The 18,139-nt window shown below is 36.3% G+C and overlaps 2 protein-coding genes across 2 annotated transcripts; one reads left to right on the forward strand and one right to left on the reverse strand.

Annotated features, from left to right (window-relative positions):
- Nucleotides 1-6,257: 6,257 nt before the first annotated feature.
- On the reverse strand, nucleotides 6,258-10,130 carry LOC106618421 (odorant receptor 74a). The gene is made up of 5 exons (XM_014236173.3): nucleotides 9,681-10,130; nucleotides 9,081-9,603; nucleotides 6,734-6,829; nucleotides 6,487-6,669; nucleotides 6,258-6,434 (listed from the first exon to the last, which is right to left on the reverse strand). Exons 1-5 carry the CDS (start codon nucleotides 10,031-10,033, stop codon nucleotides 6,381-6,383), a joined length of 1,209 nt encoding a protein of 402 aa, XP_014091648.1. The 5' UTR covers nucleotides 10,034-10,130; the 3' UTR covers nucleotides 6,258-6,380.
- Nucleotides 10,131-12,620: 2,490 nt separating this feature from the next.
- Nucleotides 12,621-16,184, forward strand: Plap (phospholipase A2 activator protein). Its single transcript, XM_014236180.3, has 8 exons — nucleotides 12,621-12,893; nucleotides 12,951-13,817; nucleotides 14,415-14,601; nucleotides 14,664-14,869; nucleotides 14,941-15,101; nucleotides 15,158-15,236; nucleotides 15,305-15,447; nucleotides 15,504-16,184. Exons 1-8 carry the CDS (start codon nucleotides 12,739-12,741, stop codon nucleotides 16,067-16,069), a joined length of 2,364 nt encoding a protein of 787 aa, XP_014091655.2. The 5' UTR covers nucleotides 12,621-12,738; the 3' UTR covers nucleotides 16,070-16,184.
- The last annotated feature ends 1,955 nt before the right edge of the window (nucleotides 16,185-18,139 follow it).

The raw sequence follows: 18,139 nt of genomic DNA on the forward strand, positions 1-18,139 counted from the left end.
ATACGCGAACTATTCGATTTGAAACGTCCATTTCTCTCCAACAAGCTACTCATTTGTCGGAAACGCCAATATCGGACCATTGTAAGCTATACTCATTGCTGCCATACAAACTGACCAATCAAAATACAATTGTATGGCAAACTTTTTTTTATTTGAGAAGATATTTTGACAAAATTTGGCAAAAATTATTGCTTAAGGCAAAGATATATGTAATCTCATCACATATTATATAGTACGGACCACTGTAGCATACTGCTGCCATACAAACTGACCGATCAGAAGAAATTTTGCAGGTTAACCTTTTTTCTTGTTTTTTATTGATAGAGTTTTTATGCTAGCAGCAAAAACGTTAGGTGGAAAGAATCCAGGTTCGTTTTCGGTTACGTCAACCAGTCTGTCGAGGAAACGGAGATATTCTGAGTACTGGTGGATGGTGACATTACCAGTCATATTATATTATATAAGCCCTACTAAATAATACCTTTATAAAGGAGGTGGCGCATACCTTTCAAATTTTAGAGTTATATTTGAATAAAAATTGTGAAGCTTTGCTCAGCATACTTATTCTTTGATAATATCGATGATTTATGATGGTAAATGGAAGGAACCTATAACTTAAAGTAGAAGAAATCTTCAATTTGTTTCGTACGTCACTGTTAGCCGAAAGACTGCATAGCGATTTGTTAAATATTTTCATCAAAAGTCCTTATTTTCGCCCAACTACACATATATAACACTTACTACTCGAAGTATCAGAATCTAGAACCATTGCTATATCGGCCATATGGCTGTGGTTACTTGTTGGCGCCAATTGTGTGCAAAGTGAACATCATAAATCCTGGCAAATGTGAACATTTATTAAACTTGTAAACCAGCCAGAAACACCAATCCGTTGAGTGTGAAAGGGCTGAGTGTGTGAGCACCACTGCGTATGCGGTTAGTGTTCATTACGCGTAAATGAAAGCCGCAGCCACATCGTAAAACAACAACGCACAATACCGCAACAAATGAGTTTCATAAATGAATTCCGCCGTTTTTCTGCAATAAATCAAACACATTTCAATTTGCAGCTTTGTTTTTAAATAATATCGCTAAACACTAAACTGCCAGCCGGCGGAGGTGCATGAGCGATTTCTAAATTACGTCAGTTGATTGAAAATCAAGCGTACTTTGTGTGTGAATGCGTGAGCGTATGATGTGTTAAATTTAGCTTGATTACTGTTATGTGGCTTGCACAGTATTCACCAATCCTCCAACAGTAAGTGTGCATAAAATTAATTGAAAATCTATAATAAATGAACTTTTCAGCAGAAATCGTAGCGTCAATAAATTATAAAACATTTTCTCTGCCAGTAATTATTTAAAATTTATTAGGCATTTAAGTGAGAGTTGCAGTTTTGCGCCACAACTATCTGAATTTGAATTTATTTTGGTTTAGTATGCACAGGTATTTGCAGTATTTGCCACAAAGCAAGTGGTATTTACAATGGATTTTGTTGTTGACGAACGCTAAGCACAAATTATGTGTGTACGGAATGGCATATGTTATCGGCCTTGACGCAACAGCAATCGTGCCTACATAACTTTAATCACGTCCATACGTATAGACACATTGGTTCCCTGTAAGAAATTAATTAAAATATAAATGAGTAAAAAGTAGATTTGAATTTTTTTCAATTTTTTTAAGACTCAAAAATGTTTCCAACTCATCTTTCGTGCTATAAACCTTTACCTTTAGTTATATTCTGCCTCTAGGCATAGTATTTCTAGTCCTGAAATCCTACCTTGTGACGAGCATGATTGATGAAAATTTTTGATCCTTGCTAAATCACTAAACGAACGTTTAAGATTTGAAACATAAACGGATAAAGTGCAAAAATGTCTCAAAGCGATGCAAATATTTGGGAAAAGTCTTCCTAATTTTCGAGCATTGATGGCATTCAATAAGTTGTTTTGCAGACGGGTTTCAAAATTTTCATCGTAAACGTGTCTGAAGTGAATAGCTTCATTGGACAAGTTGTCAGATACATCAACGGTATACTCTTTTGCAAAATTTTTTTTAGCTGCGTTGAATTTATCTTCTTGCATATCATGGCAATGCCATTGAAATAAGAACAATTTCTTTTGAATTCAATTTCTTTCTTTACTGCAATTTTCATGCACTTTTTCAGTTTTGTCGTTTCCGTGTTTTTATACTCTCGACCACTGCCACGCCCACAAAACGCCAATAATCAAAAACAAATAAATTGCCATAACTAAGCTCCGCAATAAGACTTTTATTTGGTACACAGGATCACATTAGGGAGGGGCATCTGTAGTTAAAATGTTTTTTTTAAAGTGGGCGTGGGCCGCTCCTAATAGGTTTAATGTGCATATCTTCTAAACCGCTAATGCTATAATAACAAACTTCACTGGAAGCAAATGTTTTTGAAGAACCTCTACCTACAGTGTGAAAATAGTTGAAATCGGGTGGCAACTCCGCCCACTCCCTATATAACGGTACTACTAAAGCGTGATAAATCAAGCACTAAACACGCCATAGACATTAAATTTTATCTCTGGGATGGTATGAGATGACTTTATAGGAATATAACATCATTTTCAATTTTATCTGATTCTTTAACTTTCTACTATGCATATCAAGCAACAATAATTATATCTAACCTAAAACTTTGTGTAAATAATACGTTTAAAGTATGCCAATTTGTGACCAAAAATTGTCTAAATCGAACGAATTGGATATTTTGGACTTCAGAATTTCCCAACGTTGTGTGCTGACACAGAATATTGAAACATTTTTGAATGACACCAAAAAAAGTTATTGCTCGAGGACAGCATTCAGCCAAATTCAGCGTGTGGGCACCACAGGGCGAAAGAACTTCATACTAATTTGTATGTTAGATGTGATTTTGCGCTCCTTCATATATACCGCTCATATTACTACCATGTTTTGTTAATTAAAGCGGCAATACCTTTGCCAATTATTTCGTGTCAATCTACAAAAGGGTAAAACGTTCCTTTATCGTGAATCACAATGTTTGAATAAATGTTCGAATTAATCACACAATAAAAGCATTCTAATTTTTAACTACTTAATTTTTTGGAAAATACGGGCCCCTCCGAGAAGTCCAGGCCCGGAGGGAACCATGGAACCTAAGGTACATCAATAAAATTAACTGAGAATATTTCGCTTATTGCAAATTGGTGCCAAAAATATCTGTCCAAAGCCTTTTTAATAATAATATATACACCCGTAATAAGGCATACCTTACCGGCTGAACCGAAGTTATAATACCCTTCAAATGTGCATTTTTTATAGCATAAAAGGACTTTTGTCAGTCAGTTTAAATGGCAGCTGTATGCTACAGCTGTCCGATCTGATCCAGATCCTTATTTCGTAAAGATGCCATGTCAGATTAAAAAGTTTTCCATACAAGGGTTTGTGTTTGATCATTCAGTTTGTCCAATACTAGCGATTCGGACAAATAAGTAGCTTCTTCGTGAGAAAACAACGTGTGTAAAATTTCAGACCGATATCTCATAAACTCAGGGACTAGTTAGCGTATATACAGACGGTCATGGCTAAATCTACTCAGATCGTCAAGCTGATCAATTATATACCATATATACATTACAGGGTCTCCGACATTTCCTTTTGGGTGCTACAAACATCGTGGCAAACTTAGTATTTCCTGTTCAGGGTATAAAAATGTGATTGTGTTAAGTTTTTCGAACTGTTACAGGTACGTGTGGACTGCCAGTAAACTGCGCGCGCAAACGGAATGTATCGACATTATTTTTCCTAGATTGGTAAAACCGTCTTTACGTTCGTGGGAAGTTTGATCTAAATATGTCAAATCATGTGTATTTGGCAGCTGCTTGAATACAGCGCGAAACGTTTGGAAATTGATTCACAGCTACGGTATTGTTGAAAATGTTTCGGAGGTGTTTTGGGTAGTCTACTTTATCACGAACACAATTATTTGAGTGACACAAAGCATTCAGTGAAGATCGTGAAGTCATCGAAAACTTGCGCCATGCTAGTCGTCTCATCAATGACGATAATATCGCAAAAGTTAAAGAAACAGTTGTTGAAAAATAGATCAACATTTAATCCCCCAGTTATATTTTTTGATATTTATATAACGATTTATGTATGCGTCTTTTTAATGTAGTATCATGTCACCTTGTTGCTGTTTCCGTGGCTAAGGTATATCTTTGAGAACATCTACTAATAGTGTCGGAAGATATTCAAGATTAGATGGATATCGTATAGCAAACTTCTGGTTATCTCCGTACATTCATCTAGGTATGACCAATCAATCAGTTTGCTTGCATAAGGAGTCAGAATTTAAACAAAGATTTTTTTTTTTTTAATTTTCTTAAAGTACATGAAATTAGAAATATTATCTGAAAATTGGAAGTAAAACCTCAAACACGTTTTTCTCAAAACTATGTTTTTTGAAGGGTGATCACTGTAGCTCGAAAACCACTCAGCAGTTTTCAATGATATTTATACAGCTTTTTTTGAAAGCATGAAAAACTAGTGCCTGTAACTGTAACTGTTCTCCCCGAAATCCGAAACCTCAAAGGATTAGTGATGGTCACCGCAAAGAGCTTCGGTTACAACTGGGTCAACACGAACAGCCAGGCAAAGAAAATTATTTATATAGTAATTTTCCATGTCCTGGAATACACCTAACCCCATAAATTGACTTATAAACTTACAATGCAATAACAGCAATTTCTTAGACTTTCATCTACGCATTCGCTTATTTAGTTTGAGTGCACAAACACTTTGCCTTTTGAAAGGATGTTCAATTCAAGTGTTGCATGACTTGTTTACTTAGAAATCGTATATAAATAATTCTTCTTGCACATTTTCTTCAGTCACGTCATCCGCTTCCTTTTCCTACTTTCAAATATTTTTTTCAAATTAAATCATTTTTAAAAAGAGGAAACGAGCAGTAAAGATGTTTTTGTTTTCTTTTCTTATAGTATATTTAGTAATGCATAGAAGATTTATTAAATGTGCCAAAGCGTATGAGTGATATTTTTCACACAGCAGTCTCAGCTGAAGGTAGGTTACTGCCAAATGCATATGTATGTATTAATTTTAGAGAAAATAACAGTTTTTACAACGTGAGCTAGGTAGATTATATATCTATTTCATAGTACATTTTCATGAGACCTTAGGAAAAATGTTGTGGGAGAAAGAAAGAACTTAGCATAATTTTCATTAATTTCAAGACACCTGTAAAGTCAAAATGGATTAAAAGTGTCATACTCTGTGAAAATGGGTAAAATCAGATAATAACCGTGCCCACTTTCCATATAACGGTTATGTTGAAAAATTCTAAAAGTGCAATAACCCACTGAACATTAATTTTCACTACCAAGATGGTATGGAAGGGCTTTATAGGAGCAGGTATAAAACTTGGACAATTGGCGTGGCACCGCCCACCTTTAGATGAAATTATACACTGTGAAAATTGGCGAAATCCGATGACAACCACGCCTACTTCCAAACAAACAGCATTTTAAATTCCATCTAATTTGTTTACTTAAAAATATACAAATCAAACATCAATTAAGTTATCAGAAAAAAATTTGCCCAAATAATGTCCTCAAGGAGTCAGAGCCACAATAAATGGACCCCAGTGCATATGGCTGATTTTTTACCGAACATATCGGTTAATATGGGAGATTTATTATAGAAATTCAGGGAGAATATTTTTGACAGCATGCCTTTGTGCCAAAAATGGTTAAAATCAGATCAATACTTCCTTTAGCCCCCATATACCTAATAGAAATATTTTCGAACTTCCGGTTGACTTTATACCGCATCTATCGGTCGATATGTAAGAAATCTTAATGAAATTCAGAAAAAGGCTCTCTCTAATAACAGTGCATCTAATACCTACTTCCTCTAGTCCCCATTTCTTAATTTGCAAATTGCGAGAGTATCGTCTTCGGTGCTTATATAGCCTCTTACACCAGTGCAAAAGCCGTTGAAAAATTTTAAGGGTTAAAAACAATTTGTGTCAATTTCCGGCAAAACAAAGAGCCTTATACAAAAAAGTTGTATAGCGAAGTTATAGGAAATGAAAAGATCTATAACTTTTGTATACACCATTTTCATATATCCTTAAATTGTATGTGAAAAATTCCAATAACCAAGTTTTTAAGTTTTTTATTTTTATCTTGCATAACAAATTTTCTTCTTTAGCGAATTTTGGTGTAAACTTACCTTCTTATATTCCAAACACACTTTATTTTTTTTGTTTTTGTTTAAAATATTTTCTTTTCCTTATATTGAATATAGGCGACGATATACTCTTTTATCTTATTATGCTTAAATAACTAATTGTGGACCGCATTCATTTGCGCATGGATGTTAGAAACGTAAAATATGAACCTGCGCCCTGCAATATCTAATAAAACAATGTTAGGATTTTATAACAGTTGATAACCCTTGCTACTCACCTTCAAAACAGCCGCCAAAGAGATACTAAAATATTTGAAACCGGTCAAAACAAATGGTTTCTGACTAGTGCTGATCGCTAAAAGCAATGTTTTCATTAGACGCACATTTGATTTCGTATCTCCAGACTTTAGTAAAACCAACTCCCAATTGCATTCGTAGAAAGTAGAACTCATTTCGTTAGTCTAAATAGTAGGAAGCGAGAGAGAGAGCAGTGTGAATATTCCAAAAAGTTTTTCGGTTGCTTACTGTGTAAATCACCGTCGATCCTAACTGGCCAACCAAAATCATTTCCATAATTTTAGCGCAAATCCAAAATATGAACCCAAAACTAGCCATCGGATTCTAAATGTAGAGGGAAATAGGAAATATCAGTGATTTTATGCAATAAAAGCACCGCAACTATCCTGGATAGTATGTTTTACTTTCTAAGTTCCGCAACTATTGTATGATTTTTTATTTTTTCATTTATTTTATAATTTTTTATGCTCTAGAAGTCTCTGTGAGCTGATCCCATTATTATATTTTGATTTTTTGAATAGTATTGCACAAAGCTTAAGCTTATTATACTCTTACAAGTTATACATGTATGTATATATACAAGGTGCGTTCCAAAGTAAACAGTAAAAGAGTAACAAAGTAAACTCTAGTGGCTCCATCTATATTTCGACTAGTGCATTAGAATCTGCTATCCTCTATCGACTTCCAGTAAAAATTTCATGACATTTCATTTATTGGAAGTGAAGTTCTTGCGTTTTAAGTGTCAGTATGTTTTTGTCATCGGTGCGAAAATGAGCTTCGAACAAAGAGCCAACATTAAATTTTGTTTTAAAATTGGTAAAACTTTTACCGAAACATTTCAATTGATGAAACAAGTTTATGGCGATGATTGCCTATCCCGTAGCAGAGTGCACGAGTGGTTACAACGTTTTCAAAGTGGTCGTGAGGACATAAATGAGAAATGAGCCGAAACCCAAAAAACCGCGCCTGGAGAAATCAAAAGTGAAGACAATGCTGATTTGATTTTATGATTCCAAGGGTATTGTCCACAAAGAATTTGTTCCACCCGGCCAAACCGTTAATGCGATATTCTACCTTGGAGCTTTGAAGCGTTTGGTGCGCCGTATTCGACGTGTTCGGCCCGAATATTGCGAAGATGGAAGTTGGCGTTTGTTGCACGATAATGCGCCGTCTCATCGATCGCCACGCTTGTGGCCGATTATTTGACCAAAAATCACATTTTAACAATCAACCGCTCCCCGTATTCACTTGATATGGCACCGTGCAACTTCTGCCTTTTCGGAAGAATGCATTTGCCGATGAAAGGATAGCCTTACGCAGACGTGGAGGCCATTCAAAAGGCTTGCACCGGCATACTGGCAACCATACCGGGCAACGAGCTGAAACACTCGTCCGACATGCTTTTGGACCGTGCAAAAAGCTGTATTAAAGCATAAGGAGACTATTTTGAATAAAATTAATTGGTTTTGCCGATAAAACCATTTGTTCTGTCTTTTTTTTTAAAGTCCTGTTTACTTTGGAAAGTACCTTGTACATGACCAGTGAGCGACTGTCTGTCTGTCCGTCCGTCCGTGCAAGATGTAACTTGAGTAAAAATTGAGATAACTTAATGAAACTTGCCATAACTAAGCCGCAAATTTGGATACAACACTGTAGAGTAAAACAACGAATCGCAATAACAAGCGGCACGTGTGGTTTGAAAATTTTTAAAAATTTGGTGTGGCCCGCCCCCTAAAAAAACCATCCCCAAACCATCCAAATTGGCATTTGTCATTTGACACCTCTTGCGACAGCATGAAAATATATGAAATCGGATGATAACCACGCCCACTTCCCATATAAGGATTTGGTTAGAAACTACTAAAAATGCGATAAATTAATAACTAAATTCAGAGGCATTAAATTACATTCAGGACAGCACAAGAGGGCTTTTTAAAGCAGGTGTCAAAATTGGGCGATGGGCGTGGCACCACTCACATTTCGGTGAAATCAGATATCTCCGGACTTAGTCAACCAATTTCAACCAAATTTGGTACATAAGATTATGTTATCATTCCGGCTGACTTTATAGCCCATATATCGACCAATATGTGAGTTATGTTAATTACATTGAGTGAGTGTGGTCAATACTACACCTATCTCCCATATACCTAATAAAAGATTTTCAAACTTCCGGTTGGCCTTATACCGTATATATCGGTCAATATGTAAGATATCTTAGCAAAGGATGATTTTAATAAAATTTTCGCTGGAGGGAAGTAAAATATAGTTATAAAACTAATTGAGTCTATGACCTAGAATATAACTTAATAAAATACCTAATTTTATAGTAATTCATGCACGATTACGTCGAAAAATGAACATTAAATTCTTTCGCAACAATTTTTTATGTGAAGTTTTGCCAACACCGGTTTTGAGCCTTGCAAGTAGCCCTACCTTAATTGTTAAAAAAAGAAAAATTTGTCAGTTTCGTAGCGCAATTTTTATCTTATGCGTTGGACAAAAAAATACAAAAATTCGTGACGTCATGAACAAAGGGGGAGAAGCTATATATGATATTCTCATTGTTACTCACCGTATACACCTTAAAGCCCAGTACACATAGCAACCCGGCACTAAAGGACAAACTGACAAATAGACGAAAGGAAAATTCTCGCTCAAAATCTTCAGCAAATTTGTACAAGCGAACATTTTCTTCAACAGCTTCGATAATCTGACGTCGAAGTTCATCAGCAATATTTCTTTCGTCTACTATATGCAACAAACGATCAGCATCTTGACGCAGTTTCTGTTGCAGTAGCAGGAAACGTCCATTTAGATGTAGCAACACTTCGGATAGTATGTTGTCCTCGCCAGAGACCATGGTGATCACGGTGAATCCCACCCAAATGTTTGATAACACAATGGCCACGTAAATCGGATTGGGCGTGATGTCGAACGGATAATACATTTTGTAGAGCGGTACTTTGACATTATTCAGATAATTAATTAACGGCATTATTACGTAAGAGGATAGAGTGCTAAAATATAATAGGGAATTAAACCAAATCGGACGCAAACGTTTCTGTATATTTGCATAGAGTTTGGAGTGAGATGACCTGCCAAAGATAAAGACAAATACAATGCAATAAATTAGAATGTATATATGCATTTGCATTTGAAGTATGTCACTCACTGATCTATATAGATTTCAGCATAAAAATTCTGCAAGAAACGCTTGAATGCCTCCTTCTTTAAGCCTAACTGAAAGGCACGTAAGTGAATCTCAACTAGAATCAGATACGTTGGTCCACAAATTAGCATCTCATCCAGATTATTATTATTGCGAATTATATAACGCAGCTCAGCATCGTTGTGTTGCATAAATATGAAGAAACCGAACGCCCAAAAGAATCGATCGAACAGACGCTGCAGCCAGCTTGCGTCATCTTGCAGTGGCCAGCATACATGATTCAAGAGTCGATAGGCAGCTACGGGCCAAGAAAGTGGAATCAACTTGCCGTTTTCCAACCGCGGACGATACAACATTACGTTGATATAACGAAACGTTAGAAATTCAATTTATTGACAGAGGATGTCGTGTGCACCTTTTATACACGAAGTGTAAACGTACGAAAGTACATACGTATATAATGTCTGTTTACATAAATACACGGCTGACATAATTAAGTGATTAAAGCACTTTTTTCATTTAAAAAGTTCTTGTAAACTTTTCAAGTATTTTATTTACAAAATAGAAAATTCATAATTACCTTCTTCACGTACCCAGGTGGAAACATCGACTCTTTCCGAATATAGGTATGTATGTAGGAAACGAAACTAAGGTAAACTTTATTTCGGAAAATTTTTAGAATTGGTTCGAGAAAATAATGTGACCGTTCAAAAATATATAAATGATAGGAACCCTACCACTTTGGGGTAACTACGAAGGCGTATCTCTTTCCAACTATTCAATCTATCGTGGTTAAACTCAATAGCTTACTAGCAGAACGATCTCGCTAACCTCATATACAACAGTGATCTTCAAACCCAAAAAAATTGTGATAATTTTGAGGCTATTAATCAGGGAATCCAGCAAGAATTCATTATGATTGCGCTTCAACAGCGTTCAACACTTCTGTAACCTGATATAATATTGTTATCCGAAGAGTACCAACGCTGCACCCATCCCACCGACAGCTTTCTCATGTCTTATACATACATACTTTACACAGAAAGTGACCCATGTAGTCTTTTGAGATACGGGTCCGACAATACGAGGCGTAGACTTTTTACACTTATCTGCCTTGCTAGCCGTTTTGGGTGCACGTTTAGAGATGCCCTTTTTGAATACTAGTGATCATAACCTTTGTACGGGAATAAGCGGAAGTTGGTTACATCAGGTTTACATGCGAATCCGTTAAATAACTCAATCATGTGTTTAAGATGAACAGAGCATAATTTACATTTGTTTGTTAAATTAATGCAACCCAAAGATAATCGAAAACAATGTGCTCCAAAAGTTACTTAAGAAGTTAAAGCAGAATGGAAGACGTCATATTAAAATCTTCTGCATGCATGCTTATGTATCGTGAACACAATTTTAATGCAAAAATAGCACAAAGGTAGCCCTTAATAAGTGCCAATAGTAAGTTTTGCCTTAAATTTACAAAAAATCACTTGGAGAAGAACTCTGCATTTTGACATTCCAATTGCCGACTAAGCAAAATTTCATGTTCCAAATAACAAGAATATGAGAGCCACTGTAAAAGGTTAGGTTAGGATATGAGGTAGATCCCAATAGGGATCTCACTTTGATAGCATAGAACGCCGGTCCGTTGTGTTACCTAAAACTCCTATATAATATATCTTAATATCCTAACAAATCGACAAAGTGCTTTGAGCCAAACAAATTTGTTGAGGCGGCTAATGTTAGTTTCGACTATGTCTCCTTGTTTATCGAAGGTAAGATTATCGAGATGTTTCAACCTCAGTCTTGCAAAGGCTGGACCAAACGACCATAGGAGGAGAAATAGTCTGGATGTTTCCACCTCATCCTCCTTCATACAACCTGTGTCCGTCAAGATTTTTGGCCTTACCAGTTGCGGCAAGATAAACTTTGACGTGCAAGTGATTCAGAAGATCTGCTGTGCTCTACTCTAGACCAAAGATCTTATAATCGCACAGGAGCGGACGTCGTCCAGTACCTAGTAATCGCACGCGAGATCCATCGCTCCATTGCTAGAACGGGGCAAGTGTGTCCCCTCTGGCTAGATTGATGTCTTTACAGTTTTAAATGTAAATATCTCGGAACACGATCACCTGGATATTAAGGTTACGTCTAATTATACCCTGAAGAGATAGATTTTGTAAGTTTACCACGAAGCAACATCGGAGATACTTAAAATGTATATATAAGTGATAAGCATGACGAGCTGAGTCGAGTTAACCACGTCTGTCTGTCTATCTGTATATACGCAAACTAGTCCCTCAATTTTTGAGATATCGATCTGAAATTTTGCACACGTCTTTTTTCGGCAAGAACCTGCTAATTTTTCAAAACCGCTGATATCGGACCACCATAGCATATACCTGCCATATGGTCCTGGTATGGAAAACTTTAATTGGGTGACGAGCTATCTTCACCCAATTCGGCAAGCATTATTGCCCAAGGCAACGGTACAATCACCAAAGAAATATTTTAGATCAGACCACTATAGCACATACATATGTAGCTGCTATACAAACCGACCGATTAATATCTATTTCTTTTATGCTATCTAATCTTTTGTATTTATGAAAGGTATTGGGGATCCGTTTTTACTTATTTTTCAATCGAAAACTTAATCAACTTTGATTGAAATAACTGTGACTTTGAGTGTCACCTGGAGTACTAGCGTCTCCTACATTCATTCACCGTGATTTGGGCACATATTTAGATATCAGCGACTGTCGAAAGATGCTTCTGAAAGTTTACTCTGTCATCCATTTTGAAATTAATACTTTTGTATAGGAACCATGATTTATTGAATTCTGCACATCACTATAAGGAATATAAATTAATCACCGCTAATAAACGTTAGATGTCGCAACATGCTCCCGCCATATATATTTATGTGCCAAATAAAACTCGCTGACATTTGACTATTGGAAAATTTTCTATTGTCGTCGACTCATCGTTGCACAAATTTGCAACTGAACAATAAATAAATTGTTTTTAAGTTGTCCGTAATAATATTATTATTCTATTGAAAATGGGTACGACTTTAAACGATTACAAACTTAGTTGCGAGTTGTATGGTCATTCTATGGATGTACGCTCAGTTGCTGCCGGTTGGGAAATTGCGGAAGAACAAGTAATAATTTCAGGTTCTCGTGATAAAACAGTTAAATTGTGGAAACGTTTGGGGTGAGCCGAATTTTTCATTTAATTTCAATTAAAAAACTATTATTTAACATTTCTAAGGCAAGACTACGCAGAATCCGTCACTTTTCAAGATCATAAAAACTTTGTAGCTTTTGTTTTCTACCTTGAAACTGAAAAATGGATATGCTCAGCTAGTAATGATGCCACTGTCGCCATTTACAAAGAAGGCGGTTTTGTGCCCATACTAACTCTCAAAGGACACGATTCCACGGTTTGTTCAATTGCGACAGGAGCAGGGCCAAAGACTCTTATTACCGGCAGTTGGGATACAACTGCTCGTATTTGGACGATTAAAGAGACGGGTGATATCGCTTCAGTAGTGTTACGTGGTCATGAAGCAGCAGTATGGTCAGTCGCCTGCCTTGTCAAAGCAAAAAAATATATTACTGGTGGAGCAGATAAGTGCATATATTACTGGAATGCCAGTGGCGAAAAGCTACGCATGTTAAAAGGGCACACGGATTGTGTTCGTGGTATTTTAACTATGAGTAATGACTCCCTTGTTTCATGTGCCAATGATGCGGTTATAAAATATTGGAATGATGATGGTGAATGTGTAAAAGAATTGAGTGGTCATACAAATTACATATATTCCGTGGCAGCGAATCCTGCACTAGGTGAAAACATAATAGTATCCTGTGGTGAAGATAGTACATTACGAATGTGGGATTTGTCAATTGGCGAAGAATTGGGAAGTGCCATTATTCATCCTGCACAATCCGTATGGTCTGTAACTTGCTTAAAAAACGGCGACATTGTAACTGGCTCAAGTGATGGTGTGGTTCGTATATTCACAAAAGATCCTGCACGATATGCAAGTGAATCGGCCAGTAAAGCTTTTGAGCATGCGGTCGCTACGAGAAAGGTTCAAATGTCTGAAGAAATTGGAGGAATAAAAAAGACTGAGTAAGTAAAATTATTACTGTGATAAACATAATTGTTTTTCGTGCACTAATTAGCAAAAGTTTCAAATTGCATATTATCACAGCTTTACTGATTTAAAAGTGTTTTAATTTGTCCGTTTCCCGTGTCAATAATCGTAACCTTGAAAAAATAAATCTATCGTCTAACATACGCTTAGGTTACCTATCCGAACCTATAAAATCCATCACAGATGCATTTCTTATAATATAAAAGGGAATAAAAAGATATTTATCTTGATTTTGATCGTTTCTTCTGGGTATTACAAACTCCGTGGCACACTTAATATATCCTGTTCAGGGTATAATGGACATTTCTGTAAGACTACAGAAAAGCGTATTATTCGTTTGTGACCAATAGAAAAGTCGTGCTGATGTTAAAATGATATGACCTTACTTTGAAATGGTGATTGAATCTCCATTTACCTTTTTTCTTTTTTTTTTTTTTTGCTAAACACTGATATAAAAGCGACCTATCTTCGATGACATGAAATAAATCATTAGCAGTTAATGCTGTTACTAACTTAATTTATGTTTTTATTATGTGGTAATATTTAACATGTTTATTTAAATATTTTACTAGTTTACCTGGTCCTGAAGCTTTACTCACAAACGGCACGCGAGAAGGTCAAACAAAAATGGTGCGTCATCAGGATGGGTCGGTGAAGTGCTACGCCTGGCAGTTAGGTCAATGGACTTTAGTTGGTGATGTTGCAGGTGCTTCAGGCGGATCTCAAGCCTCTTCCGGCAAAATTTTACACGAAGGAAAGGTTTGTATGTGGGAGAACAACATTTTTGAAATAATAAAAATTCTCAAATAATTTGTATGCAGGAATACGACTTTGTTTTTTCTGTAGACATCTCAGACACTGAACCTCCAATTAAGCTGCCCTATAATAAGGGTGAAGATCCTTGGCAAGCTGCGCAAACATTTATACATCGAAACAACCTACCACAAGCCTATCTAGACCAAGTTGCGAATTTTATAATTAAAAACTCGCAAAGTACTGGCAACGTGATATCTCAGCCGACCGCTGGGTTCGTAAATAATTCACAACCTCGTAACAAAAGCGTATTTATATATTTAATATTATAACTTATTCTTAAAGTGGTTACCAGGATCCGTTTACGGGTGGATCAAGATATGTACCTGGTAGTAACAATCAAAACTTAAATGCCGCAGGTAACGTTGATCCGTTTACTGGTGGTTCAAGTTACTCCACAGCTGCATCGCATTCACAACCAAAACCAGAAGTTAATTTCATTAGAGGTATAAATTAAAAGTTTTTAATTAAAAGTAAGTTTAACGTGCCTATCTATTTTTAGGTAGTGAGAAACATTTTCCCGTCAGCAATTACGTAACTTTTGACAATTGTGATCCTGGCAAAGTATTAGAAAAATTGAAGTAAACCAATTCTAACGCTAAATCTATAAAATGTATATAATTCCATTCCCGAATCCATTTCTACTTAGGGAATTCAATAATAAACTGACCAATGATAGTGAAAAAGTTTCGGATACGTTATTAAATGCAATTATTGCACTAACATCAACTTCGCCAGAAGTGGATACAAGCTCTGTGGAAGCTCTGCATCATTTATTACGTTGGCCTAATGGTTTGTCTATAAATCAAAGTATAATATAGTTTAGATTCATGATTTAATTTTTTCAGACATCCTCTTTCCCGTTTTGGATGTGGCCCGTCTAGCTATACGACATGAGCCAATATTTGCGATTTTAAACTCATATAATTTCCTAGATAACATTCTGCCAAAGTTAAATACATCTGCCGCTAATACTTTAATGATAGTACGTTGCCTAGCGAATATGATGCGCCACGAAACTGGCCGGAAACAAATTGAACCTCGTTTTGCGGCCATAGCGGCACACATAGATCAAATTAAAAGTGGTAGTGGAAATTTGCAGATCGCCATCGCTACATTCTACTTGAATGTCACAATATCTCAGACACTTAGCGTGGCGAAGAGTGAATGTTGTCGTATAGTAACTGAAGGCGTCGTCGAATTGCTGAAATGGGCTATTGACTTGGAGGCATGCTATCGCGCTATTCAAGCCATTGGTAATTTAACAACCACGCCATTTGGTCAAGAGACACTTGCTATTGTCGTATCGGTGGACTATGTTATGGACAAAATACGCGAATTAACTAACACCCCACAATCGGGCGTCTACGCCAAACTCAATTCTGCGGGCAGTGCCCTGCTGGCAACTTTCTGAGTAATATATGCGCTACACAGAATTTATAAAACGATATCCAGAAAATGCATTAAATGCAACTTTTGTTTCACTACCATTTGATAAAAACACAAAATAAAAAAGTTTAAAAGTATAATTTGAATATTTCACTTTTCTTGTGAATTACCTCATCAGAACGCAGCAGGGTTGCAAATAATGAATAGGAAAAATAATTTAGTTAACATTTGAATCAAATGCTTTTTTTTTTAAATTTGTAATCCCAAATACGTGCAAAAATTTTTCAAATACCGGATTTAAAAAACAAGTTAAACCTAAGCATATAATTAAGAATTAGAAAAGAAACTGTTTTTGCATTAATATGTTTTCGCGTTTGCGTACTTCGTGTTCTATAATTTCGAAGTAGAGTTCGCATAGGGCCCTTATCTTCAATAAGCACTAATCGGCAAACTTACACTTTCAAACGATTTATATTTTATCATTTTTTAATTCTAAATTTTGGGATTAAAAATAACTTTTTCAGTATTAATTCCAACATCATGGATTAAAAATTAAATTTGCAATACTCCGATGTCAAGATTAAATAAGTGTTTTTTTATAATTTTCAGTTTTATTTAGAATCTGTCTTATTATTAAAATGTCAATAACAAAATTTGCAAAAACAATGATGTTAAGGTTTACAAAATTGAAGGTGAAATCAATTGAATCGAAAGGGGAGATCGAACGGATGATATCTTTTTAGTCTCCTACATTGTTGGATCGCAAGTACGTTATCATGGTTCTCCAAGCAAGAGAGGTAAGAGGCATTCACAACAGTGTGAAGATTTTAATTTTGAAAGACTTGAATACCTTTAAATTTGAATCAGCTAAGCTCCCCCAGTTTTCTTTCGACCAGATAGGTCTTGAGTATTTCTTTATATATGAGTAGCTTGTTCTTCAAACTGAGACCTGATCTTGACCTTAGGAGCCAGTACAGCTGCGCAAACCCTAACCTAAGCTGGGTTCTTTTAATTTCCACGTGGTCTCTCCATATACAAGTTATATTTCTATTATCTTTAAACTTTTATTGTTCCTTTATTCGGTAGCGACGGTGTTGTCGACTACCACGAACTATTTAAATAATAGTTATTTATTTATAATCACTACTTTTACTATAAGTAGTTTGAATACTTATGTGCGTTGTGATTGGTAGCGACGGTGTTGTCGACTACCCACTAACTATTTAAATAATGTTTCCGATTATGCGATAGCGACGGTGTTGTCGACTACCACGGAATTATGTTATTTTTAAATAAGCACAAGTTGAGTTCCGTTCTTAAACTGTTTTATTAAAATAACATTTCTCTTATTTATAATCTACTATTACTATCGCCGCTACTGCCATTGACGCTGCTTTGTAAGGCATTGCGTTACATCCGCCGGTCACACGGTCGGTGGCTACTGCAAGGTGTTGAATTGCGGCTGTCGGTCATTCAGAAATCCAAACTGCATAGGTTGCAATTTTGGCAGTTCAAGAGACTGACTTAGTTAACTATTGTTAACTACTCCCTCTTCCAAAATATGGGCGTCCTCGGCCATACCCAACTTTTCCAGTACTCGCCGCACAGCCTCCGAAGTTTTATTTCGTCGCCGACGCATCAGTAAAACGATTAATCCGATTGTGGTTACGGAGATAATGGCACAGATTACGGCGGTAACGACTGGTGTAGCAATTGTTCGTATGCGTAGTTCGGAGATGCGTTGCAAGTTCTTTTTACTCAACTTGTGAAGGAATGGTAAGCTTGGCAGGGCATGATGGTAGGTTACGTTGAGTCGCGCTGAAGTCGCCAGTTGGGGAAGTCTCTTCGGATAGTCATTGAAGTTGACATGTTTTGTACCATTGATAAAGGCGGTGCGTTTAAACGTAATAAGGTAAGGGCCGTTCACAAAAATTTCAGGGCCATCATCTACGCTAACCTCGACCAGCGCATCATTTACCACCACTATACCGTCGTCTTCCATTTACGGCATCTCTACAGAACGTTATCATTGGCGTGTCAACGCAAGAAGTAACAGCGGTGATGCTACCTTCACAGTCAGCTATGATGTTATCTA

This window comes from Bactrocera oleae, chromosome 3 (genome assembly GCF_042242935.1).
Source record: "Bactrocera oleae isolate idBacOlea1 chromosome 3, idBacOlea1, whole genome shotgun sequence".
Classification (NCBI taxonomy): domain Eukaryota; kingdom Metazoa; phylum Arthropoda; class Insecta; order Diptera; family Tephritidae; genus Bactrocera; species Bactrocera oleae.